This window comes from Vanellus vanellus (genome assembly GCF_965231255.1).
Source record: "Vanellus vanellus genome assembly, chromosome: 3".
Classification (NCBI taxonomy): domain Eukaryota; kingdom Metazoa; phylum Chordata; class Aves; order Charadriiformes; family Charadriidae; genus Vanellus; species Vanellus vanellus.
In genome coordinates, this window is record NC_138907.1 from 87,609,713 (window position 1) to 87,637,359 (window position 27,647).

The 27,647-nt window shown below is 37.3% G+C and overlaps 1 protein-coding gene across 1 annotated transcript in view; it reads left to right on the forward strand.

The window, feature by feature from the left end:
• MDN1 (midasin AAA ATPase 1) overlaps positions 1–27,647 on the forward strand; it is a gene marked incomplete at its 5' end in the record, with an annotated part of 107,633 nt that overhangs the window by 21,067 nt on the left and 58,919 nt on the right. Inside the window, 30 exons of the mRNA XM_082480739.1 lie at positions 545–659; positions 2,296–2,489; positions 3,576–3,657; positions 4,369–4,464; positions 5,421–5,533; positions 6,094–6,242; positions 6,328–6,388; positions 6,937–7,148; positions 8,539–8,642; positions 9,642–9,786; positions 10,716–10,812; positions 12,393–12,506; positions 13,148–13,295; positions 13,466–13,576; positions 14,389–14,540; positions 15,001–15,179; positions 15,541–15,749; positions 16,836–16,982; positions 17,717–17,858; positions 17,986–18,120; positions 18,198–18,336; positions 19,278–19,416; positions 19,503–19,633; positions 21,087–21,231; positions 22,312–22,441; positions 22,979–23,212; positions 23,970–24,179; positions 25,529–25,737; positions 26,263–26,385; positions 27,405–27,602. Coding sequence (XP_082336865.1) covers positions 545–659; positions 2,296–2,489; positions 3,576–3,657; positions 4,369–4,464; positions 5,421–5,533; positions 6,094–6,242; positions 6,328–6,388; positions 6,937–7,148; positions 8,539–8,642; positions 9,642–9,786; positions 10,716–10,812; positions 12,393–12,506; positions 13,148–13,295; positions 13,466–13,576; positions 14,389–14,540; positions 15,001–15,179; positions 15,541–15,749; positions 16,836–16,982; positions 17,717–17,858; positions 17,986–18,120; positions 18,198–18,336; positions 19,278–19,416; positions 19,503–19,633; positions 21,087–21,231; positions 22,312–22,441; positions 22,979–23,212; positions 23,970–24,179; positions 25,529–25,737; positions 26,263–26,385; positions 27,405–27,602 — 4,363 coding nt within the window. The remainder of the gene's footprint in view (positions 1–544; positions 660–2,295; positions 2,490–3,575; positions 3,658–4,368; positions 4,465–5,420; positions 5,534–6,093; positions 6,243–6,327; positions 6,389–6,936; positions 7,149–8,538; positions 8,643–9,641; positions 9,787–10,715; positions 10,813–12,392; positions 12,507–13,147; positions 13,296–13,465; positions 13,577–14,388; positions 14,541–15,000; positions 15,180–15,540; positions 15,750–16,835; positions 16,983–17,716; positions 17,859–17,985; positions 18,121–18,197; positions 18,337–19,277; positions 19,417–19,502; positions 19,634–21,086; positions 21,232–22,311; positions 22,442–22,978; positions 23,213–23,969; positions 24,180–25,528; positions 25,738–26,262; positions 26,386–27,404; positions 27,603–27,647) is intronic.

Here is a 27,647-nt window from a genome sequence, read left to right on the forward strand (position 1 = left end):
CCACAGTGGGTATAACACAAGGCTGCATAGTTATTTGTGCAGTAAAAAAAAAAAAAAAAAGAGTGGAACAATATATGTGATGGAAAGGACCGTGAGCCTGAAGAATGAGGAAAAATAATCAGGAAAGACTGGAGGGAACAGGGACTGGAGATGCTTTTCCTGCATCTCTGCAATAGAGCACAGATCTTTTAGGATCTGTGGAAGATATTTCCCAGGCCACTTCTGTCAAGCTCCTTCTCTTTTCAAAGGATTCTGTACGTTGTTTCTGATAGACTTAATTTATTGTCAGTCCTCTTTCTGCAAGTATCTTTAAGGAGATTTTGCACTACAGGGGGAAAAACACTGTCATAAAAGAACAGATAATTTGAAAAGCAGAGATAGGCAAGGTAGGGTATGTGACAGTACGGTGGCAAACTGTGGGTCATCTATGCCTGCACTTTATGCAGCAGTATGTAACATGTTCTTTGCACAGGAATGCATTGAAAATATTGAATGCTTCAGCAAGACACAATATGCTGTGTTTCTTTGTGTTGTTTTGATTTAGGATATTCAGCTGTGGTGGAGGTTGGTACAGGCAGCAAAGTAGCCACGCTGCTCTTTTGGACAAATATTGGACCAAAATACATCTGGATAACATGAGCAAAGGAGAACTCAAGGAGGTATTGTGTTGCTCTATTGGGTCATGTGAATAATTGTTTCAATTAAGGGTAATAAATGTTTTTCAGTAATAAATTTGATCCTTATAGTTATCTCCAAGTTCCACAACACACACTTATCACTTCAGATTTATTCTGCCAATTTTTAAGTAAATGGGTAGTTTATCCGGAAAATTTGAAGTGAATTGGACAAAAATTCATGGAATTTGCTGTGGCAGGCAGTTCTGCTTTGAACGGGTCTAAGAATCAAATTAGTTTGCCATTTTGTAGCCCACTGATGTGTAAAAACAGAGAAAAAGAAAATTGAGCTTACTGTAATCCAGAGTTCTAAACTTTGAGATTAAAAGTAGTTGGTCAATTATCGAGTACAAATAACTGTTTCTATTGACATCTTTTGTTAGCATCTCTGGGGAACGTTTGCTTTGTGTAGTCCTTTAAAAAATTAAAGGAGCCCAGGGCTTAAATGAAAATAGAATATTCTAGACGTTCTCCTTGTGATACAGACCTCAGAATACGATCTGATGTTAAAAGACCCTTGCCTAAGGGAAAAGGAGGTGAATAGTCTCTAGCAGAAGAGTTGAGAAAGTTCTGAATTCTCTAGAATGAAGAAGATAGTTTTTCAGTAGGATTCATTCACTTCTTGGAACTCGTTCAGCAGCCAGCACAGTTATGGTTGATCTTGTGTGTTTTTTCCATTTTGTTATTTGTCAGCTAATTGTTAGGAATTGGAACAAGAGCAGCACTTATTTCATAGTTGTAGATTTTGTTGGAGGGGAAGCAAGTAGGTGCATGGGGAGGTCTCTGCAGACAGTTTGCTGGAGATACACACACTTGTGTACTATAAATAGATACACGTGGGCAGGAATTCTAGGAAACTCACTCTTGTAGTATTAAAAAAGGCTATCTGGCTGAACTGATATCAAAGATGACCTCAGAAAGGACCAGTATTCAAGTAAAGCTTGGCTGTCAAAACCTTAAGTAAAAGGGAAGCTTCAGTGCTAAATGTGTCGCTTACCACTAGGTTCTCTGTGTTCTTTTTTGTAACTTTGTAGCTCAAGACACAAAAATATAAAAATCAAACTTTGTAGGATTCTGTAGTAGTAGAAGAAGAGACAGTGATAGAAAACACCCACTTGCCTGTCTTGAAAATAGACTCATGTTCTTCTGGTTAATCTTAAAAGTCAATTTGGTAGGGTAGGACCAGTGTTCCTGGCCTGTGCCTGTGAAAAGCTTATTTTGGGAAGCAATAATTTTGGTTGGCAAGCTTAGTGGAGAGAACTAAGCTGGAAGAAAATTACAGAAGAAAAATTAGCCCCTTAATGTCTCTTTGTCAGCGCAGTGAATAGACAACTTGAATATTTAAAAAATCTCAGTCATAGAAAGGACAGGAGGTAAGAACTTTTGTTATCCGTTGTAAAGAGCTGGCAAAATTCACTTGGCATCCAAATCGATATCGTAAAAGTCACAATGACTTTTATCTTCTTTAGATAAGAGATTCCAAGACAGCATTTTTGTGCAGTTTGCTAGCTTTAATATCTATTAAAGTGTATCCTGGTAAAATTTGGAGGGCTGGTGGTTTCCTTCTGATACTGAAGATATTTTTTTTTGTTTGGGGTTGTTTTTTTTTTTCTTTTTTCAGGTTCTTCAAAGGAGATACCCCAACCTTGCTCTTGTAACTGATCATTTGCTAGACATTTACATTGACCTTACGGGAGACAAGTATCAGGCATCAGAAAACAGTGCTTCTGGCTCCAAGCACATACCAGAAGATTCAGCAGAATCAAGACCAGAAAATAAGAAACCAACTCTGGAAGGACGAGAACTATCTCTAAGGTTGCGTTTTCTTATATGTTTATTAGAAGGAAATTTAGTTAGCTAGCTGCAGAAATAGAAGTGTTTATCTTTGTTATTTTTCTTAATTTTTTTAAAATAGTGCTAATTAATCTGGAATTTCATAAAAAATAGGAAAATCCATTTTTCATTATAAAATAATAATATATCTTAAAAAAAAATTTCAATCTGAATTATTTAGGACTTCCTGCTTGCTATACTTTTTTTTAAGGAAAAGATTAGGTTTTGTCACATGTGTTGCTGAGTTGGTATCAAGCCATATGGATTACTTCTCAATTCATTTTAACACAAAATATCAGTTCTAGTTAAGAATTGTTGACTGAAATGTACTGTATAGTGTTCTCACAATAGCCGGTAGATGTTTTCAGCAACTGTGTTTTTTTGTTTGTTTTTTTTTTTTTTTCTTATCTAGATAATTTTGTATTAGATACTCACAGCATTCTAACTAACAGATAACTGAAAATAACAGACCTGTAGTGTACTATTAATATCAGAATTTTTATGATGAAATGCAGCTTGAGGTTCAGTTATTTCTTCCTCTCATACCAGATGCCAGTTCTACTCATGTGGAATTTCTGTAACCAGTACTGCTTTGTGAATTAGTCAGTAAATACTTAGGTGTGGGTAGTAGCTAATTTTTTTGTGAAGCATAATTATGTCACTAATTTTAAAGCAGCTGTTGTTTTTCAAGAATTAGATGTTTCCTTTTCTTGCCTTTTGGAAGATTTTGTTGTTGATAAGGAATCAGTGTCTTGAAAAAATAGGGGGTTTTATCTTTCTGGATGAAAAATTTGCTGCTTTTCATTTTTTCAATTTCATAATTACTTTATGGCTTAATGGAGTATGTGTTACGTATTTCTAAGTAACATGTCTGAAAGCAATACTGATGGTCTTTATGTGCTCAGCTAGTCTTTGAGAATTAGTATCCTATTTATATGTGTCTTCCCATGTACAACATACTCAACAACTAAATGTGCAATTGCCACAAGATGACCTGATGACCTAAGCTGAACATGAAAGAAGGCGCTTTGTGTTGATTATACTTGATATTTTTGTTTTTCTTTTTAGAGACTTACTGAATTGGTGCAGCAGGATTGCTTACAACTTCGACAGTAACTCTTCAACCACAGCAGTGAATATTTTTCAGGAGGTGCGGTAAGACTTGATCCAGAAATTGCTTACCTAAATTCTATTATTGTCTCACAAATCTTAAAATACTCTATTTGGGAATGTGAGACTGAAATTTATGTTTAGTTTTATCTGAAGCAATTGGAACATAGTTGGAACGTTTGCGATCTGTTGATTGGAGCCTTTCCTTATTACTAGGAAAATTTTTTGCTGCAATGTTCTGAATGCCAATCCAGACTTAGTACTGCCATACAAACAGCATGCTGCAACATAATTTTAACTGATACAAGCTGGGATTGCGTATAACTGAGAGTAAAAGTTTTAAGATCTTTCCTTTTTCTTGTAATATTAGGCTTCTTTCTACTTTCCTATGCATCAATTCACATTCCAGGGTTGGAATTTTTCAGGTGTGCATCAGTCGGAGGTAGTTTTAAGATGTGAGATCTTACAACATCACTTCCTTCTCCATTTTGGTCCATTAATTTAAAAATCGCTTCTGTGACTGGGCGTTGAAAAGTTTTTACTTTCCGTAGAAATCCACTTCATTACAGAGTTTAGAAGTTCTCATAATGTTCTTTTGTACTCCTTTGTTTGATTCGATCTGTGGACAGTGAAATAATTTTATTTACCAAGGCTGGATTGGATTCAGGCTCATGTACGTTAAGATGGTGCTTGTTAGCTCATGTCATAGAAAATTTGTATTGAAGAAGTTGATTTGTTTTCCCCTTGACAGGCATTGGACTGTTTCACAGCTATGCTGTCTAACCAAGGGAGCAGACAGAAAATGGCAAAAGTTATTGGAAGTAAACTAAACATTTCCAAGAAAAAAGTATGTTGAGCTATAATTAACATGATGTTTATTGGTAATACTCTATAACTTGCTATCTTTGTAGTGATTCATTTAAATGTGTTCTGTTTTTCTTAAAAATTATGCACGTCTCTTTGTCCCACACTGTTTTTTTTTCTCTCTGTACTATCCCAGGATCTGTTTTATTTCCTGTTTTATTTTCAGCTGCATTTTTTTTCTCAAAGTTCCAGTGAACCTGTTTCAGAGCAGATTGCAAATGGCCTCATCATGCAAAAGAAGGATGACACAGCTGGAACAGCACAGTTGTCTAATCACATGATACTGCTAGGTGCACAGAATAGTAAAGAATGTGTTTTTTCTTTGGTGGTTATGGTGAATTTTAATCACTTAAATGAAGAGATCAGAGAGAAACATAATCTTCCTTACTACTTGTTCTGTAATCATTGATTCCAAAATCAAGTAACTCTCTAGAGTCTAGTAACTCTTTATATATTAATAGTGTGTATTATAAATGGCTGAGTTAAACTAAATCATTAATTTGTCAGCTATTTCTGACTACAGTAGTTTGATTGCATTATTTCAATATAGGAAGGTATTATGCGCTGCCAATGGCAAAATATCCGTGTTTATACAGAGGTATTAAATTCTTTTTTGAGGGAGGTAGGTTTTTCTATTATTATTAGTTAAGATAAACTTGAACCTGGGAACAGTTATGTAGTTGAACTACCATGGAAGTAGATGAAGTAGAAATGTAATGGCATAGACGCATTGCCAGGTTATTAAATGGAAAGACATTGTTTGTACAGACAATAACACTTCTGAGTTCCTTCATTATTTTAGGTGATGAGTATGTAAAACCTGCAAAATATAATGAAAATCAGCTTGCTGCAAAGTAATACTGGGAGCATGCCATGGGTGTTCTTAGTGTGATGTTGTAGGCAACATTGGTATAGGAAATGTTGATGCTTTCTTCACAGGTAGAGTTCTTTTGTGAACTCTATAAACCAGAAATTCTAATACGGGAACAAGAAGTCTCTGTTGGAAGAGTGCATCTCATGAAGAAACAAACCCAGACTATCACTCTACAAAGGTAGAATATCTTGTCGTTTCCATGTGAATCGAAATATTTTGTGGTGGAATAGAATAGATTGGAAGTCACGGGATTAAAAAATGCAAATTGGGTGTTCTCACTCTTGATGAAAGGAACATGATGACTTCTTTCTCTTGTGACCTGAGCTTTTCCTTGTACATCTTTAAGGCTATCTGCATCATACTTCTGGCAACCAAAGCACGGAGCTTTTCGGCTTCTTTTGAACTAGAGTTTCTTCAAAGCAGTGTGGATCCACCGCTGTTATAATAAGATTTTTGAGGAATCTATCTTTGTAAAGGGAGACTTTCATAGTATGTGGCACTAACTCCACTGGCCAGGAAGTTCTTTGGAAACCCTGAATGTCTAGGTTGTATCTTGAGAAAAGTAAGAATTTTATAGGGGTATCTTTGAACGGAATTTTCCATACCTATATTTTTAATTAAATAAAAAATAGTGAACCTAAATTCAACTGCTTCTCTTGAAGAAGAAAAAAAAAAGGTAAAATTGAAATGAGGTCCTTGATAAATCTTGAGTTTGAGTTACTTCCTTTGTTTTTGCAGAGCAAAACAAACCTTTGCTGCCACGCGGCCCTCTGCAGTATTGATTGAACAGCTTGCAGTTTGTGTTGTAAAAGGAGAGCCTGTGCTTTTGGTTGGTGAAACAGGAACTGGCAAAACCTCAACTGTTCAGTACCTTGCTCATATTACAGGTAAATAAAGACTAACTTACAGGAAGATGATTTAGAAAACAACAAACAAACAAAAGTTGATGGTGCTTTCTATTTCTGTTTCAAGGACACCGTTTGAGGGTTATCAACATGAACCAACAAAGTGACACGGCAGATCTGTTAGGGGGGTGAGTCACTGACCGCTGTTTTGTCTGTTCTGCATAACAAATCGGCAGTATAGGAACAAGCTTCTAATGCAAGTATTGTTGTGTTGTCAAAGAATTGTTTTTAGACATGTATCTGTTTCATAGTAGCATTAATGTCTTAAGAAACATGTTTGCCTGCAGAAAACTTGTTGTCTTTGCTGAAGAACAGCGGCAGTTTCAGTGAATTCTGTGCACATTTGTGTGTGGTGAAGTCATCTAAAAGCACAACCCAATGTCTTTTTAAAAATGGCTAAACTGTTCAATATAAATACGGTATAATATTCACTGGATGTATTGGTTGGTAGTAGTAAAAATAATTTACTTATCAAGGTGGTCCTTTCTTTTTAAAATTCCCTCATAAGGTGCATTTAAATATGTGCAATTTTACTTCGCTCATTAGTTTAGTAAAAAACTATGGAAACCAAGGTTCCTTCATTGACAATATTGTTGTTCCAGTAACAGTTTTTGTTAGTTCACAGATGCTAGTTCCTTTGTCACAAATAAGTAATTAATCTTTTGCTTCTCTTCAGTTACAAGCCTGTGGATAACAAGCTGATCTGGCTACCTCTGCGAGAGTCTTTTGAAGAACTCTTCTCTCAGACATTTTCTAGAAAGAAAAATCAAACGTTCTTGGGGCACATTCAGACCTGCTACAGGCAGAAACGTTGGCATGATCTGCTAAAACTAATGCAGCATATTCATAAATCTGCTGTTAATAAGGAAGCAAAAGAAAATGCGTCTGGTGAGAATTCAAACTGATCAAACACACAGTAGCGGTGAACCATTGCCAAGAATAGATAAATAGTGGTTAATTTATTGTTTGTTGATTTTGAGTTTTGTGGTGGGTTGGTTTTGGTTTGTGTGCGGCTTTTTTTTTTATCCCTCTATTACTTTCTTCTTCTGGTTGTGGAAAATGCAATCTCTGTCTACAAGATGACATTCAAAATACTGTTAGAATAGGGTTTTTTTCTTTCTAATCCATCACTGTTGGTAGCTATGTCTGACAGAATGGGGGTTTACTTATCTGACCTATGGTGCCTTGACATCTGATCTCCACTCAGCACTTAGTTGATTGCTTGTTGGTGAACAGTCCTAGTGTTTTGTGTGGCAGTCTTTCATATAAATGTATTCAAACTTTCTTTCAGTCCTGGAACCTCATTAGGTATCACAAATATATCCTATTTTAAAAAGAAAGCAAAACACAACAACAACAAAACCGCCAAACCCAAATAGCTCTCTTACAGTAGTGATGACTTTAAAAGCTTGCTGATGACTTTGGTTTCACTGTCAGTGATGCTGACTTGCCTAGTTCTTTACTTTGTTTCATTGTGGTTTTGTCTCCAATTAAACATTTTTCTTGTTTTATACTTCCCAACTTGCGGAACAAGTGAAGTTGTGGCTTTCATTTGGTATGGGCCAAGTAAACTTAATTATGGAACTTGTATCCCCTCTTCTTCTGAATATACAGATATTAAAATAAATGCCCACAAATGTAAAAAAAAAAAAAAAAAAAAAAAAAAAAAAAAAAAAAGGTTTAAAGACCACTTGTAGCAAGTATTGACAGTCCTAAAATAAAGAGAAGCTGAAATCTGTAACTTGCAAAGGTAGAACTTAAGTCATGATGCTGCATATACCTCAGGCTGTGACTTTAAACAAATAACTGAAAAAAGTGCAATAGTAAATAGTGTAATAATTGATAAGCAACAGTGTTTTTACTGGTACTGAATTGTTCACTGTTAATCTGTGCTGTCATAAGGTTTGTAAATTTGGATTTATTTTTCTGAGATGCCTCTTTTTCTGTCTTTGGAAATCAGGGAGTGCTAACAGTCATACTGAAACCAAGTGCAGCATAAGTATTTGTTCCTAAGCCAGGACATGCTGGAATGAATGGCAAATTATCTGTACCTATATGTCAATAGCGTTCAGCTAAATAAAAAACAAAACAAAACCAGAAAAATTTATTTTTTTCTTTCATTCATGAGATGTCATCTGTAGAACTTTAATGTCTTCATTCTTCAGCCAAGCTTACTCTTGTATCTCTGTACTTGAAAGAGCTTGATTAAAATACTGTTGTTAAACAATTTTTGTGCTATTGTTCCAATGGTACAAACTTAAATTTGTTTTGCTTATAGGCTCACCACTGAAGGAGAAGTGGGAGGCATTTGGTCTGAAACTGAATCATGCTCATCAACAGATGAAAATGACAGAAAATGCTCTTCTCTTTGCATTTGTTGAGGTATTTAGAGATTTGCGTTTTGATGCTAGAAAGAATAAGGAGGAGCATTTAAAAGACTTTGCAATCGGTATTATATAAATAACTTCCTGGCAAGAATCTTGCTGTGAAGTAAAATTTGCTCCATCATAACTCTGGAACAAAATGTGCTACTGCAGGGAGGTGGGAGAATGTTTTGTGGTAACACATTAAGTCAGTGCTGTAGAATAGGAATTAGGACTGGTATGATAAAAGAATATCAGCAATATGTCATATCTTTTCAAGTGTATGACATTAGAAAACACGTCTTGACCAATCTCCAGTAGGGCATGCTTCTGCCTGAGGATTCCTGTGAAGGATCTAATATTAAGAATCTATGCTGTTTATCTAGAAGTGATTTTTTTTTTTTTTAATGTTTCAAACCCATGGTATAATATTCTAATGATATTAAGCGTGATCAGGGGAAACTATGATATATGGTTTATGCACGTATGTTCCTTGTCACCCTGTTAGTCTGACTATATACTATCAAATTTTATGTAAAGTGTAAAATGTTGACCAGATGTCTTTCTATAAATGATTATATAAGTAGTTGGAGAACCTTTGACTGAAGTATAGTTTTAAGTTATAGTTCCCTGAGGAGCATAATATTGCTTGTGTCTTTGTTTGGATTTGTTTAGATTAACTGCCTTTATTCTCATAGTGGTGTCAGTGATGTTTATGCACTACAGTGATGGTTATCACTGACAGGCAGTACTGCACAAATAAGAGAGCTTAATTCTGTTGTATCTGAGCCAATTTAAATGGTAGCTGGTAATGGTGATAACTGTCTGACTTCTGTGACTTGTGAAATAATTGCTGTTATTGAGGGAGAGCAGTAAAACTGCTATTGCTGTAGAAGGTCTGGAATTGCCATTTGTCTAATCAATCCATAGACTGCAAAACAAGTGTTTCCAGTATACAGATGGTTTAGTTGTTACATCACTGCTGTTGACATGATTAACAAATTGATCTTATTTTTAGGGTACTCTGGCACAAGCAGTAAAAAAGGGAGAGTGGATTTTACTGGATGAGATTAACTTGGCTGCAGCAGAGACTTTAGAGTGCCTGAGTGGTTTATTGGAAGGATCATCTGGGTCGCTGGTATTACTAGACAGAGGAGACACAGGTACTATTTCTGTGCTTGCTTATACTGTATCTTGCTGTCCATTTAGTTGAATTCCCTATCATATACAGCTCAATGTAAATTGAGAACATTTACTATTAAAATGAATGTGTGCAGAAGAGAATAATGTGTTCTTTCTATCCTTTGTACTTGCATGCAAGAAGTGGGAGTTCTAAGTCACTGTGGCTCAGGAGAGTTCCAGCACGCAGAAATTGTTGTAGCTTTTGCCTCTTTGGATCCTACAAGGAGCAGATCTCTCTATTGGCTTTAGTAGGCATTGCTTACAGGGAGTGTCATTATTTATTTTGTTTTTATAAAGCTGAGGTAGCTTGATGGCTAAAGGGCATGGGACATGAGGTTAATATAATAATTGTCTTTCACCGATCCTGAGAATATATTTGTTCTCCAGCTAGAAATACATGGACAAGGCCTTTGATTTTTCTTAGTCCTTGTGGATTGACCCCACCCAGCAGCTAAGCACCCATACAGCTGCTCACTCACTCTTTCTACTCCACCACCCTCCAGCAGGATCGGGGAGAGATTAGGAAGAGCAAAAGCAAGAAAACTCATGTGAAACAAGTGATGCAAAGGCTGTCGCTAACCAGCTCCCCTAAGCAGCCCAAAGTCCAGCTAGTCTCTAAACAGCCACCACCGTGGAAGACAAAAATCACAAAAATTTTGTGTTGGTAAAATGTCCTGCTATGCACAAATAAAAGTCAGGGTTTCACTTGCCTGTGGCTGTTCTAAAGATGCAGACATACTTCTGATAATATTACACGGGCTTATTCTCTGAAAACTATTCACCCTGGTATTTTAAGAAAATGTAGTAGAGGAAAAGAAAAACTGGCTTAGAGAAAATCTATCTCATTTAGCATAACAAATATCCTGGGTTTAGCATTAACCTCATGTCTCTTATTTCTGTTTTCCTTTAGAGCCTCTTGTCCGTCACCCTGATTTTCGCTTGTTTGCATGCATGAATCCAGCTACAGATGTTGGAAAGAGAAATCTTCCTCCAGGAATAAGAAACAGGTAGGAAATAACTATTCTGTGACAAAATACATAGTCACTGTCTTTTTCAGGATTTAACTAGCTTCACGAGTTGACCCAGTGAAGAATGCCGTATTTGAAGCCTGAGGATATAAGTCTGAACTCAAATTAACTTCCTGTGAGAGGTGCTTTCCACGTCATGGTGAAGGTTTTTCATGAAATAGCATCAAGAAAATACTTCTGTAAAGTTGCTGAGCGTGAACAAATAGTCTAGCAGTAGTGTAGAGGGGCAGGGGGATGAACACTCTTTACAATTAAGCTGCCAGTGCCTGGGAATGCTGCTGCAGCAGTTTATGTTCCTGGTGGGTATAATAAAGACAAGTGCTTTGGGTCTGTTTAGCAGCCTTTCTCTTGATGACTCAGAAGTGTTGATGGTCTTTGCAAAAAGCTGTATATCCAGCCTTTTTTTCTCAAAAGGAAGGTGGTATGCATGGTTGGAGCAGATATATGATGTTCAAAGTATTTAACATGTGGTCTTCAAACATTTAAACTGTGGCCAGGAAATTGGAGTTGTGGCAAATCTATTCTTCCGTACTACCTGTTCCTGAATGCAAAGATCTTCTGCTTGTATTTGATGCAGTTTCCCTCATGAATGCCAAAAGTTGCACGTGTCATCCTTTTATCAGGTTCATAAACACTGTGCAAAACTGTAGAGATTCGCTCACTATATGTAACTAGTTATTTGCAGTTGTTTGTGGCAAAGTATTTTATTGCTATTAGCTTTCCTGGTTTAGTAGTGGAAGAAAAGAAAGTTAGGAGACTTCAGCTTGTTATGTTTAAATGAACTTACATTTTCATTTGTCAAAAATATCCACCCCTCTAAAGTTAATGATATTGCTCAATTGTATTGGGTTTGCTGTGGTGCGTCCTGAGCCGTTACTTGCAGTTGTAATGCATGGCATAGGAGGGCTGCAGACTCGTATTCAATACCTGATGCAAATATACTGGACTAAATAACGGTTAGAAAATATGTTCATTAAGTAGAGCTGCCAGTGTAGTGTACTAAATGTGAAACACTGACATATTTAAAGATATTCAGAAGTTCACTGAGTGTGTCTTTTGCTGCTAATTTTCCTTTGCATATTGTCAAGTTTTCTCATTTTATCATTGCTGAGGTGGATATTTGTAAAAGTAGAAACAACCTGGATGTGCTAGCCATAACTAAATTAGAATGGGTGATATCTTGTCTCATAAGTGTCCACTTTTCAAAATAGAGACATTTAGAGTCCACTTTGAAAAGTGCTCCTGTTGTGTCAGTGCTCTGGTCTTCATGCAATTGATATCCAAACGTTACAGCAAATTGTTTAAAATTTTAATTTCAAAAAAATAGTGTCCCATAGTTAATTTTCAGTCTACTAGGTTAAAATAATTCAGATAAAATACTTAAAAATAAGGTATTACTAAAATTTTCTTTTTAATTACTGTGATTATTTAGTCTATCTATAGGTAGTTTGCCAAGTCAGTATTCTGCTGCTTAAAAAATTGTAAAAGTTATGTACCATGAGAATCATATATAACATGATTTTATGTCTAAGTGTTATGGATTGATTTGATTCTTACAGGTTTACTGAACTTTATGTAGAAGAATTGAGAAATGAAGGAGATTTGCAAGTTCTTATCATGGATTATCTGAGAGGCCTGAATGTGAACAAAAATACAGTACAAGGAATTGTTAAGTAAGTTGGTTGTAATCTCTTTAAATCCTTGATGGAATAAGTCACAAAAAGAAAGTATGTAATTGTAGTCTGTGGTTAGATTGTTTTGGGAAACACCATAATGCTCCCCATACAGAAGTTTCCGTAGCCTTAGGAAACGGCAGAGGGTATACATCCATCGTCTTCACTCTGAAGGTGTCTGTACTTGTGGGGAGGACATTTACTTTTTCTTACTCAGAATTGCTTTTTTTTTTGTTGTTAAAAAGCATTGTTGTTTAAGTCCTCTTTCCCATCTGAGAGATTAAAATAATTGTTTCTGTAGATCATACCAATGAAAGTCTTGTGTGTATATGAAGTTACCTTTCTTTCCCCCAGTTTAAGGTGTACTATGTCAGGGTATTAACCTGAAGAACTGTTACATGCTTAGAATACATTGAGTTTATAGTCATTCTCTCAAGCGCTCTCAAAAATATGGGTCTAAAGTGTTCTGTTGCTTTCCTTCACTGTCTATACAGATGGCAGAGTTTGTCATGGCTTTCCTAACCAGTGACAGTTGGAGATAAGCTTAAGTGTTCATACTTTGGGTTTAATTCCTTAGAGCAATGGTTTGATCAGTAACAGCACTATGTAACTGGAACTGCTTTCATTCTTTATTTTTGCAGCTTTTATTTATCTGTCAGAAAGGAAGCAGAAGCAAAGCTGGTGGATGGAACTGGCCACAGACCTCACTATAGTCTCCGTACACTTTGCAGGGCATTGAGATTTGCAGCATCTAACCCATGTAGCAGCATACCACGCTCACTGTATGAGGTGATTACCTGTGCTGGGGTTTGTTTCAGTGTGTATTTACTACAAAAACTGTTTGGGTAAAGGATAATCCTCTCTTCTAAGTGCAATATTGAACAGAAATTATTCTTTAGTCTCTATGTGTTTTTCCTAATGTTTTTTCATTTATCACTGAAAATAACTCTTCTTCTTAGGGCTTCTGTTTGAGTTTCCTGACGCAGCTTGACAGAGGTTCTCACCCAGTAGTTCAAAAGCTAATTTGCCAGCATATAGTCTCTGGCAACATCAAAACCCTTCTCAAGCAGGTAGGTAACTAAGCTTATTTAGAGTTGTTTAGTATTCAGAGTAGAATTTCTTTTGAGTTGCCTTCTCTGCCTTTTTCTTCTACATTTCCTTCTTGCAGTCCTGCCTTTCATCTTATAAGAACTTAAAAAAAAAAAAGTATTAATACTGTTCCTTTGTAATTTTTTACTTCTGCTTGAAATACCCATATGCTGGCTAGTTTATTTATTAATTTGAAAAAAATATGGAAGTCTGAATAATTACAGCATTGTGGAGTGTGGGTAGCTTAATACAGGGATTCCAACTGTGAAGCTTTCACAGGATTTTTGTGTTTAGACTCCTAATGCAGAGCATATGGGTATGAAGCAAACATCTGTGCTTTGTCCCTAATGAGACAGGAAGAATCTCACTAGTGCTGGGAGCCCAGCATGAGTTTGCATGGGGGACTGGGCAGGTGGGATGGGGAAGCCAGTTGTAAGAGGTATTTGTTTTAGAATAAACCCCTTAATGTTAGAAAATATGTATGAATATAAAAAGATAAAAGCCAGTTTCCTGCTTGGAAGTGTACTTCACAACGCAGTGCTAGCCCTCTTGAGACACTTTTATCTTCATGGCACTGGCAAAGATTCCTGCTTCGTGACCTCGAAATAATCTGGTCAGGCTTTTCCTGTAATTTGCATTCTGTGACAAGGGGACAGTGCTTACTGCAGGAGTGCTCAGGGATTAATTTAAAATACTTCTTACAGAATATATTGCAGTGCTGTAACAGTATTTGTCTTCATTAGCAAAGTGAAACTCATTTGTATAATCTGTTATTTCTGTCATGTCTCCTTAGCAAATACCAAAACCCCAAGGAGGGAGATTTATACTTATAGAAGGATACTGGATTTCAGCTGGGGATAAAGAACCTACTGTAGATGAGACTTATGTGCTAACCCCTTCAGTTAAGCTTAATCTGAAAGACATTGCCAGAGTTGTGTCTGCAGGGTAAGTCTGTTTCAGCTCTTCCATTAAAAAATTAAGTTAAAGATGTTTATTTGGGCCTCAAGTGGTGGCTGTCTAGCCTTTATTGTTTGGCATGACTAATGTTCACTTTCCTTCTACTTTACAGTTAACTTTTCATTATACAGTGGCTTGAATTTCTACATGTATTTTTTGTCTCCTCTCTTACCTTAAGCCATACCTAGTTTTAATTAAATGATAATATAGAAATTTGCAGTTAGAATAACCTGCTTATTTCACACTGCCATGCAAAGCTTCATAGGTAGCAGTTAGTACTTGGGCATAAAGTTACTTGTGTTCCCCTTTTAGTGTATGATCTTGAATACTCCAAGTGAGTTAAGTAGTGAGAAGTAGATCTGTGAAAATTTCAAATAAAGCTGATGTCTTGTATATGGGGAAGACGTGACTCGTGCTTCTAAGCCACTGTTTTGGTTATCCCTTTTAGGACTCATCCAGTACTGATTCAAGGAGAGACCTCTGTTGGTAAGACCAGTTTAATTCGCTGGTTGGCTGCTGCTACTGGGAATCATTGTGTAAGGATTAACAATCATGAGCACACTGACATCCAGGAATATATTGGCTGTTACACATCAGATGCCTCTGGGAAGTTGGTATTTAAGGAAGGTGAGTGGGCATATTGTATTTACTCCAAATTCCTGTCTCGCCTCACTGCTTTTTTTCTTGTTTTCTGCTTAACTTACCTGTTTTATTACAATGGAGAGATGACCTGTCGTAAAGTTAGTAGTTGCCTATTAATGATAATCAGTTACATAACTTCAGTAAATTCTTAAGAGTTTGCGTTTGTCTCATCATAGTTGTCCTATTGGACATAAAGAAAAGAATTTAACAGCTTAATACTGTTGCTTCTGTCTCTGGATTAGCATTGTACTGAGTGAAAACTGGTTGCTAGAAGTATTTAAATGCATGCTTCTGTTAGATTTAGTTTGTTAGATTTTTAACTAGAACTCTTTCTTTTCCCTCCAAGGCGTTCTTATAGATGCAATGAGAAAGGGTTACTGGATTGTTCTAGATGAACTGAATTTGGCTCCCACTGATGTCCTGGAGGCTCTCAACCGTTTGTTGGATGATAACAGGGAGCTGTTCATTACTGAGACCCAGGAAGTTGTCAAAGCTCACCCTCGCTTCATGCTGTTTGCTACACAGAATCCTCCAGGACTCTATGGTGGCAGAAAGGTCTGTATAATCTCTTCCTTTGAGTAGCTATGACTCGGGAATTAATCTCTTGTATATAAAAGTACGATATGAAAACTTTCTGATGTGTAGCACAGAATTAACATGAAATTCTCAGGAGGTAGGTATGAGGAGGCTGTGGACTAACTTCAGTACAGCTGAGTTCTGTTTAGGTTAGTTGCTTATTTTGCAGATACCAAATTTCTAATTTGTTTTGAGTAGTTGAGATTTAAGTACTTCACTGAACTGGAGTTCATTTGTGTTATATTTGATTCGGAATTTCTTGCTCAAGAGCACCAGAGAAGAGATTTAACTTAGGCGATTGGTGTCCGTTTTGTGCTGGAATAGTTAATTTTCTTCATAGCGACTAGTAATGGTGCTATGTTTTGGATTTGTGACCAAAACAGTGTTGATAACAGGGATGTCCTAGTTATTGCTGAGCAGTGCTCGAACAGTGTCAAAACCTTTTCTGCTTCTCACGCTACCCCACCAGCCAGTAGGCTGGGGCTAACAGAAGAAGCTGGGAGGGGACACAACTGGAACAGCTGGTCCCAGTTGACCAAAGGGATATCCCATACCATATGACATCATCCTTAGCAATAAAAACAGCGCGGAGGAGGAAGGGGGTGATGTTCAATGTTTGTTTCCCCAAATAACCATTGCGCATGATGAAGCTCTGATTTCCTGGAAATGGCTGAACACCCACCTGCTGATAGGAAGTAGTGGATGAATTCCTAATTCTGGTTCATTTGTGTGTGCAGCTTTTGCTTTACCTATGAAACTGTCATAATCTCAACCCACAAGTTTCTCGCTTTTACCCATCTAGCTCTCTCCCCCATTCCACTGTAGGGGGAGTGAGTGAGTGGCTGTTTGGTGCTTAGCTGCCTACCACAGTTAAAACACAACACATTTTAAAGCTCTTGACCTCATCCAGGCTGTCTCTTATGCTGTCTTTCAATGTTTATGTGTATGTGCTAATTTGTATGCTATGACACTATCCATATTTCCTTTGGATGTTTAGGGGAAGATATATAACATGAGGAATATCAAAGGAAGACGTTCAAGCTATAGCATGTTCTCATATTTTAGGTTTTGTCCAGAGCCTTTAGAAATCGTTTTGTGGAACTGCATTTTGATGAACTGCCAAGTGCTGAACTGGAAACCATCCTGCACAAGCGATGCAGTTTGCCACCCTCTTATTGCAGCAAGCTTGTCAAAGTCATGTTAGACCTGCAAGTATGAGACTTTCTTCTTTTTGTAGAAGACATGCAAACATATTTCAGCACAAAGTCATAGAAATTTCTTTGTGGGGGGAGGTGTTGTTAACTGGCAGATATTTAAAAGCCTAAACCAAAACAGATGGAAGAGAACCCACCAAAGTACTTAGTTCTTTGGTTAAGATAGAGAATAGGGAAGGTGGTGTCTGATTTGGGAGACAGCAAAAAAATTAATAACCAGAGGCCTTGGGATTTGGTGTGTAGAATAATCGCTTGCTCTGGATCCAAAGTACAATATTGGATTTGTAGGTCTCTTTGGGTCATGCTAAATTTGGTATTATTTTTAAGCAATAATTTTGAACGTGTTCCAACACTCCTGTGTTTAACAGATGTTTAACTCTTAGTATGTAGCTAAAACTATCTCAGCGCAAACAAGAGCATGCTTCAAACTGCTAACATACATTTTGGTGTAGAATCTAATCTTTTGATTGGATTTTGTTTTATTCCAGGTCCCTATTTTGTCCTTAGTATTTTTATTTATTATTATCTGTATTATTTTGTTCCTGGCGCCTATCAAGTACCCGCATAAAGGTCATTCGAGTTTAGGAGTTGTGATTGTACTAGGCTTTTTTTTTTTTTTTTTTTAATACAGTTTGTTTGAAGAAGTGTCACATCAGAGAGCTCTAATTAACTTTGCTTCAAGTGTTTGAACAGGTTCATGAAAAAATGGCTCACACTTTGTTCTTATGACAGTCTTACCGCAGAGGTTCAACGGTGTTTGCTGGGAAGCATGGGTTCATTACACTGAGGGATCTGTTTCGTTGGGCTGAAAGGTACAGATTGGCAGAACAGCTGGAGAAGGAATATGACTGGCTCCAGCACTTAGCAAATGATGGTGAGCCCTGCTGCCTCAGGTTTTTAAAGTGTCTGTAGAATTGCTTTCTAACCCTAGTTCTTAAGTATAAGTTTTTGTTGCTTATTAACCAGGTAGTAATTGCTTTCTCTTTTCCTCTGTTTTATAGGTTTTATGCTTCTGGCAGGCAGAGTGAGGAAACAGGAGGAGGTGGATGTTATTCAGAGTGTCCTTGAAAAACACTTCAAGAAAAAACTATATCCTGAGTCTCTCTTCTCAGGGGAAAGTGTCAAAAAGCTACTGGGTGAGTTTTTTTAAAAGGACCATGCTGGTAGTTTTCTAGATGTGACAGAAGCTGATAGTTTGCCTTTTGTTGTGCAGCTAAGTTCTCTACGCGGATGTCAGTCATGGACAGAGATTTTAACCATATTGTCTGGACTCAAGGAATGAGGAGACTTGCCATTTTGGTGGGAAGAGCCTTGGAGTTTGGTGAACCAGTACTGCTGGTGGGAGATACTGGGTAACCTTGATTTTCATGATGCGGTTCTTTGTAGTGCTGCAACAGCCACTGAGTCAGACACCAAATGATTGTGTTGGTTTCAGTGTTGCTTTGATCTGGGACATTTAAGCCTCTGTCATGGCAGACGTGCAACTGCTGGTTTTGACAGTTCACCTTTGAGGGGAGACACTCTTTCAGCACAGGTCTTGGATGGGATTATCTGCATTATGTATAACGGTGTAGAAATTATATAGAAAGTAATAACATTGAAATGAGCTGACTTCAGTCCCCACCTTTCATAAGGTGCCCTGTAGAATCTCACTGTGCCTCACTGGAGAGGCTGCTTTTGGGGAATTGTGACACTTTCTGTTTGAGAGCACATTAGCTTTACATGTTTTGAGAATTTGAATATTACAGACTTGGTACTACCACTCTTCCTTCCAGTCCCCGCCTCATATGCTGGAAAGGAGATCATGCAAGTAGATGTTGTCTGCTTCTGTGCTGGTTATAAATTAGAAGAGTAAAGTTTTGTGGGAGAGAAGGGAAGAAAAATGCAAAAAAAGGAGAAGTAAAATTATTTAGGTATTAAATGAGAACTCTAGGTACTGAGTGGTTTATTCCCTCAGACTTTGGCTTGGCGTAGACACACAGCATCTCCAGTTTAGTGAAATGTTACTTAGTTGACTACCTGTAGGGGCAGGCTGAAATAAATTTGACTTTGAACCTGCAGAAATCCATCAATGCAGATATTGATTTAAGTTTATTTAAAGGCATCTTGTGCAAGTCAGCAACAGTTGTGCCAAAAATGGCTTCACTTTGCATACATTTCTTTCAAGGAAAGGAGCAGAAGGAAATTTGCATGCTGGGCCTTTGCCTCATAGCTCTTCAATGAAAGTGAATCCTGTCCAAAGTGAGCTGGTTTAAATTTTTAATTATTTCTTTTCAATTAAATTTTGTTGCAGGTGTGGTAAAACTACCATTTGTCAGATCTTTGCAGCATTAACAAGTCAGAAGCTATACTCGGTGAATTGCCACTTGCATATGGAGACTTCGGACTTCCTGGGAGGACTGCGACCAGTCAGACAGAAGTCGAAAGACCAGGTTGTTTTGCATTGATAGTAGTTTGGATAGTGTAAGCAAAAAGTAGCAGTTATTAATGACTTCTCACTGTGTTTTCTATTTCTTAGGAGGAATCTGATGGTTCTAGACTCTTTGAGTGGTGTGATGGACCTCTTGTGTTAGCAATTAAAGAGGAGGGCTTTTTTCTCCTTGATGAGATTTCTTTAGCTGATGATTCTGTACTAGAGCGACTTAACAGGTATGTCTTAAATGTGTTAGTATTACGTATCCTCAATGTGTCTGTTCATTATACAAACATGAGCAGGGTAAATCTAGGTTCTTTTAGGCATATTTGTTTCCTGGCCTGTGTAAGCTGGTCTCTTAATAGTATAGCTCTTGCTGAAAGGAAGAATGACCCAGATAACACTGGCCTCATTTGTTGTTCAACTTCTGTGCCAATTTCCTTTGTTTTTCCAATTGTCGTCTATCTGACAGAGCTGATAGTAATTTTTGCTGTTTGAGATTTTAATTACAGCTAGGGGGAAAAATAATAAGATAAGATGAAACTGCCTTGTCTTGCCTAAGTCTTGATGTCTTAACTGGGAAAATATAAGGTACTTTGATTAAAAAGCAGATGTGTAGACGTTTGCTTGACATATGTTGGTACACTGATTAGGTTTTGAATGCTTTGGTTGGTGCCATAACTTTCCATTTGGTTTATAGTGTTGCTACAGACTGATCTTCACTCAAATTGCTGTATTTGTTTCATGGATAAAAATAAGATGATGAACAGATTCACTTTATTCAATAGATCATGTCCCTGGATAAAGAAATTAAGAACATAAACCCTACTTCAGTTGAAACAGTTTAAACAGTATCTAAAGACAGATTACAGCATGAGTCAAGTAGGAAAATAAAAATAAAGTTAAAATCTCCAGTTTATCATCTGCAATGTTGATGTTTTCAGCCTGTCAGTGAGCTTTTGAAAATGATGCATCTTGTCAAATACCAGACACAAAATCTAGTTATTTCCCTCTTGTGTGCGTGTAAAAAAACAAACAAAAACCCCCACTTTATTATCTGCTTCCAGAAGTATCCCTCATTTTAGTCTTTTCCATTACACATTATATTGAGATGGCTAGCATCTGTTTTTTCTACCATATCCAAACCCTCTCTGTTACAAGCTGGGTGTTTTGCATTGTATCGTTGCAGCTATCATTCTTTCATAAAGTTCAGTTAGCCTCTTTGTTTTGACAGTGATACTAAGCAGTGTTTTTCTAGCAGGTAACAGCTCTAACTTTTACAGCTAATAAAACAAACAAAATCCCCCCAAACCCACAAAAAAATAGTAGAATGCTTCTCAGATGTATAGTGTATCAGCTTGAAGACTGGTTCATTGTGCAGGTTTCTTTATCTGCCTCATATGAATTTAAGTTTTGCTATTGCTTTTTTTAAAGAGAGCTGCAAGATACATACTTTATTAAGTAAGTTTTTTACACATCATTTGAACTGAACCTTACAAAGTTGGGTAGAGTTTCCTTCTGAACAAAATTTAAAAATGTTCTTAATTGGGGAGGATGAACAGATTTTACAATTTTAATGCAAATTCTGGGGCAGTGAAGGTTTAATCAGGGCAATTTGTGTGATTTCCATTTTTAAGTGACCTTTTGAAGTGTGATATGAAACTTAAATAATTTTCTTAACCTCTCTAGTGTTCTTGAAGCCGAAAAGACATTGGTACTTGCTGAAAAAGGTGGTCAAGATGATGATGAGAACGAGGTAGAACTATTAGTTGCAGGAAAGAAATTTCGTATCCTTGCAACCATGAACCCAGGAGGTGACTTTGGGAAAAAAGAGGTAAATGTCAAAGCAACTGGAAGTACAGCATGCATCTTCTGGTCATATTGACTGGTTAGTGATTGGAAGTACAACGCAAAAATGCATCATGCCAGTTCTGGCATCCATTGCTTCCTAGTAGGCATCTGCCTTACAACCTAATCATCCTTTAGAGTGGTATCTGTTTTCCATCACTTCTGTGTGCTGTCATTTTGACAATATAAGTCAATACCCAGCAGAATGTCAAAGAAAACGTAAGGCCTCTAAATACTCTATGTAGGCTTGATATGTAGAATACTTCAAGTACAGGAAATGTGGCTCATGAATCAAGTATGTCCAGCTCTAACATGTGTCTGTAGTAGTGTGAAGTTGCATGATAGATTATTCTCCCTAATACTGTTCAGAAAGTGACAATTAGAAGTCATCTTCTCATTCTCAGTGTATATGAACATCACATCCCAGAAGACATTTCTCATTAAATGAAAAAAATCTGTCTTAAATTACTTAAAGCCAAAGTTCAGAAACAGGTAAAAAACCAAAAAGTTTTAAGCAGTGTTGAGAGCTCTTTTACACAAAAGAAGATGGATACTCCATTTAAAGTGGTTTCTACAGTACAGAACGACTCATTGTAAAGCCATGCTGAAAGGGGATTTATTTCTGCATTGTGTTAGTGCTAATGGTTTTTGCTTGACTAATTCAACCAGAGGAAGAGAGGAATTGCAGAAACAAGTTGTAATTGAAGGCAAATTTCCACATGGTAGTAAGGGAGATTACATAGCCATTGTTTGATACATGATGTCCTAGAATGAAATGGAGCCTTGGTGCTTGCAAACCGGCCCAGTTTCTTCCCATATTCTTTTGAACTTACTCATTTATCAGTTGTTTCCTGCGTTGATGCCACTACTAGAAATCTTAAAGTCCATATTCTCTGAAAGATTTGGTTACAAAGTGTGGCTTTATCAAAATTAGAAGGAAAGACCTAGCTTGTTCACTTTATTGTTTGTAAGTACTGTGGCTTACAAGGCTATCAGCTAACTGCAACCTTAAGTAATATGATGTAATATAAATTGAGTTGCTCTGTCATTCTGGGTTTCTTTGCAGCTTTCTCCTGCATTGCGCAACAGATTTACAGAAATATGGTGTCCACAAAGCAATGGTCGTGATGATTTGATACAGATTGTAAAACACAATCTTCATCCAGGATTGTCTCTGGGTGGAATAAACAATCAAGGTGGGTATTTCCCTGCGTGTTGGAATTGAAACATTAAGAAAAAAAATAGTTTGGAGGCTGCTAAACTTTCCTCAGAATTTACACCACTGTGTCCATTTTTCTTGCAAGTACATCTCTGAGGACACTTATGAAATATTTTGGACTTCATTATATATGTTATATGGCTCGCCAGAAGTAGGATCAAGGCTGTATTTACTCCACCATCCAGGTGGTTGAATTATCCCTAGCCCTTCAGTGCCCGGTCTTAGTTTCAATGTAAGGTGCTGAAAGAACTGGCACTTCATCTTCTGTCAGCAGCTTCGCTGTTGCTGTTAATCACATGTTTCTGTCTTGTTACTTGAATTTAAAAGGATCTGTAACGACAGTACAGGCACGGACTTAATCTTCAGTTATGCTGCCTGTTAGGATATAGAGTACCCATCCATGTTGCTTGTGCATTACAGCTGTACCTACTTCAGTGATGCTTATTATACAACAGTGTAGTAGATGGGACCGATAAAATTACTTGATAACTATGTTTTTGACCCTTCTTTTCAGGGGCAGACATAGCAGAGCTCATGATGGACTTTGTTGAATGGCTGACTAATCAAGAGTTTGGTCGCCAGTGTATTCTCAGCGTGCGAGACATCTTGTCATGGGTTAATTTTATGAACGTTATGGTAGAGGATGAAGAGTTGAATTCTACCACAGAATATAGCCTTCTTTACCTTTCTCCAATGATGTCTTTTATCCACGCTGCATGTTTGGTATACATTGATGGAATAGGATCGGGTAAGTCTTCAGTGCTCATTTGGTAGCAGAAAATAAGAAGGTATATGTTTGTATTAATATGTTTGAGTAGAATGCAAACAAAATGCTTTGGGCAAATTAGAACTATCTTGTGAGAAGTTTTCACTTCTATTTAACAATATCCTGTACCTCATATGCGTCTTTTGTGCTTTCAGAAACAGGAGTTTGAATAATACCAGAAGCTTAATTAAATTATAGGTAGTAATAATAATATTACAAGGGCTAGCACACAAATTAAAAAAGCCTGGTTTTTTTTATTGAGTCTTCTGAGCTGGTGTGATACTTAATTACATGACCACATATTATTCTCTCTTCCACCCCACATGTTGGCATCTTTGCATGATAGCCTGTATCATGCGCATAGCTCAGAATGCATCTTTGCATGTTCAGCCACTGGCCCAGCTGATAAGTAGGAGATACGGGAGTGGGAAAGAAGTGAAAAGCCACAAGAAATGAAGGGGAAAGAAGGCCTAGGGGGACTATGGCAAGGTATCAGGATGATAGCGATGGTAGAAGAAAGGGGTTTGAAGGTAAAGTGTCCTTAATTCTGTTGCTTGCAGAAGAATTTGTCCATGGTAAATAATACTGGGAGCACTGGCAAGCAAAAGAACTAACATGGAATATAAACCTGAAACAGAATGCTGCACAAAAATGGCATCTGTGAAGGAACTGAGTTTCTTAGTCATAAGGTGAACGTGTCTAGTTATGTTTGTAAAGCACACAATTTTTCTAATTACAGGTACAACATCCTGCTCAGCTGATACGGCTTTATTAGCTCGTGAAAAATGCCTGACATTCTTATGTGAGAAAATGAGTCAGCTCCTTGAGCTAACTGATTATCAGAAGAATGAACTAAAGATTTATGACAGAACAAAGGAGAAAGAGTTTGTGTGGATGGACAACTTTATGGGAATCCACCCCTTTTTTATTCCAAGAGGCAAGAGACTTTGTGGGAGTGGGTGGACATTTATTCCATGGGTTTATTCGCAGTAGTTCTGTTATTCACTAAATCTAAGTAGGATGACTGAACCATTACAGAACAATTTATAGTTCTCAAGCCTTAGAAAAATGCCTTTTTTGCCTCCAAATGTGTTGATTGCAACTTAATCACATTTATTAAGATGACACATCTGTTAATTGCTTTCTTTGACTTTTAAAATTACTGGTTGATGACCTAATTGTAGTAGACTTTTTTGGTGTCTACAAAGCTGCTTTAATTTTGAGTTGTAATTTTCTGTCACTTTGCACTAACTAAAGGTACAGCTCATCCTGGGCCTTGTGCAAAGCATGGGAATCAGGGGTCCTGGGTGCAATGCTAAACAGAATGGAGACTAATGCCCTGCCTTGCTCTAGCTTTTCAAAGACTTGCTGCGGTTTTTGCTAAATTATTTAGTCCCTGCATTTTAGGTCCTCATGTGGCAAATTAATGCAAATGGAACTTTACAAATATTGCTTTCTACCCTTAAAATACAGTGAAGGGACTAAAAAGTGATGACTGTGAGCTTTCTAGTTCAGCTGGTTAGTTTTTAGTACGTGGAACTGTGTGTTCCTAGTGCTATATTAATTATTCATCTTTGAGCATTTTGATATTCATGGATTGTGTTAGTCATGCATAAAACTGTACAAGGTAATGCTTTTTTGTAAATGGCTGTTTCCCTCTGCTAATTAGATCGCAAAAGGAAGGCTCTCTTTCATATTAAACAGGTATCAAGATGTGTGAGATAAATTGGTGATTAATATCTTGTATACTTGAACAATGCTGTATTACAGAATTTGGGGAGTGATGTCCCAGTGATCTATACTGCCTGGAATTTGGCAGACAAGCTCTGTACTCCCTCCTCACTGTATGTCATAATAACAGTAAAGAAAATACGTGCTTAGCAGCGCCCTTTAATTAAAGCACTCTTCCTTCACAGAACTAGAAGTGTATGGAACAGATTAATATGTTGTTCTATAACATGACTGAATTGTATCCTTCAGTGCCAAATTTTCAAAAGCTGCTTTTGAGTTTTAGATCCTCGTGTTGAAGTTTCATGGCAAAATACATTGTATATTCATATTCTGTTTGCAGAATTGCACGTAAATATGCAGAGATGGGCTGAGACACAGCTGTGGGTCAAACAAAAAGCATATGTGCCTGATCTCTGAGAATGGGTTATGAGCTTGATCTCCGTTGCTTGCTGTAATGAGATCAGCAATTAACAGACAGAATGAGCTCGTTCAGAAGCACACTGTCAGCAGCTCCAGCATAAACATTCTGGTTTAAGTGTTTTCTGGTTTACCTTTCCTTTGTTTTAGGCCCTGTGCTCCAGAGGAACAGCATTACAGATTATGCTCTAAATGCCGGGACCACAGCAGTGAATGCACAAAGACTATTAAGAGCTCTGCAACTTGAAAAACCTATTTTGTTGGAGGGGTCACCAGGTGTGGGCAAGACCAGTCTAGTTGCTGCCCTGGCAAAAGCCTCAGGAAACTGCCTGGTTCGAATCAACCTATCTGAGCAAACGGTAGAATAAAGTATTATATTTGCAACTTAGTGTTTACTGCAGGGAGGAGATTTTGTTTAACTTAAAAAAATGTAGTTCTCTTTAACTCTGGCACTGAGTCTGAGTCATTTTTTGCTTCCTGGTCTCAAGATAAAACTAAATGGGAAGGGGGAACCAGAAAGAGTAGTGAGCTTCTGTGAGCAAATGCCAATGCCCAGATTTTTCTGTTCTTTTCAAGTGAAGGCATGCATATCTTTGTCTACTGTGTTTTTCTTGGCTTCTGCAAAGCTACTTGAAAACAGCTTTAAGGCTTTTTAGCTTTTCTGTTCCAATTTAATTTTTTTTTGTTCTTAAATATGGTAGCTGGTCACTGGAGTCCTGGAAAAGCTTTTAGTGATTTGTAATTACTGAAATTTAATACTTAGATTTTAGCTCTATTTAAAGGGGAGGGAGAAAATGTGAGGTAAAGTTTAACAAAGGTTGTTTATAAACTTTTGTGGAGTTCTGTAATTATTTTTTTTTCTTCCCTATTCTCTACTCCCAAAGGATGTGACAGACTTATTTGGGACAGACTTGCCTGTTGAAGGTGGGAAAGGAGGAGAATTTGCCTGGCGTGATGGACCGCTGCTAGCAGCATTAAAGGCTGGACACTGGATTGTATTAGATGAGGTAAATTCAAGTGTAGGGCACAAATGAAATGGAATGTTCTGGAAGAGCAAAGGTGATGCTTTGGCATGTAGGATAAATGTCTTTGAGGGTTGATGACTAAAATTTGCTTTATTTTAGTTATGTACGGCTAGTGCCCCATTGAAAGTGATTGTTCCACTTAAGAGAAAATTTATCTCGCTCTACTAAGTCCCTCTGCCCTTCCGCCCTCCATAGAGGGAGTGTAAAAGACCAACTTTGACTAGACCTCTTAGACAAGAGAACAAGGATTGAATCCCACCCTAAATTACTGCAGAAACCCGAGAATAGATTTGATTCACATTCAAAAGGTTTTGGGAAGAGTGTCAACAGAAGTTTTGCTACACATGCTCTTACATGGATATCGTTTCACTGAAATAAAAGGCCTTTTGCTGGGACTAATACACTGTGTTAGGTACTGATTTAATTGAGATGAAGAGTTCCATTTTGCCAGTATAAACTATTCTGCCACAAATTTGTTCATATATCAAGTAGCAAGTGCTTTCAAGCATATGCATGCACAGAGCCCATTTCCTGACACGTGTTCTAATTATTGCAGAGTGCAAAATCTTAAATTCTTTAGTTGTTTGTATGCCTTTTTCCTATTGTGAATAATATCACTCTAAAAAACCATGATACTTAAAAAACCCAGACTGCCTTCATTTAAAAAACCAAACCAGCAAACAAAACACTCTGGATGCCACAAATGCGTGAACATAAGTTCAGAAGAAACTTTCTTGAACGTGCGGTTTTTACGATGGAGAATTGTTTCGTTGTCGTGGTGAAAACAGAAAACAAATAGCAAGCGCGCATAAGAAAAACTATTAGTCATAGTTTTGTTGCTCCAGTGTAATAACAGTCTAGCTGGAGGTAGTACCATATAACAGTGCTGGAACTGCAAGGAAATTGAATTTTGTCTTCTGTGTATCGCAGCCTGATAAACTAGAGATTATGCCGAAGTGTTTTGTGGAGCATTAATATTGTATCCTTATTTTTTTCATCAGTTGAATCTGGCTTCTCAGTCTGTATTAGAGGGGCTAAACGCATGCTTTGACCACAGAGCGGAGATTTATGTTCCAGAATTGGGAATGAATTTTCATGTACAGCACAAGAAGACTAAGATTTTTGGATGCCAGAATCCATACAGACAAGGAGGTGGAAGAAAGGGTCTGCCCAAGTCCTTTCTTAATAGATTTACACAGGCAAGCTTATTTGTTTGGTTTAAACTGTTGTTATCCTGTCTTGTA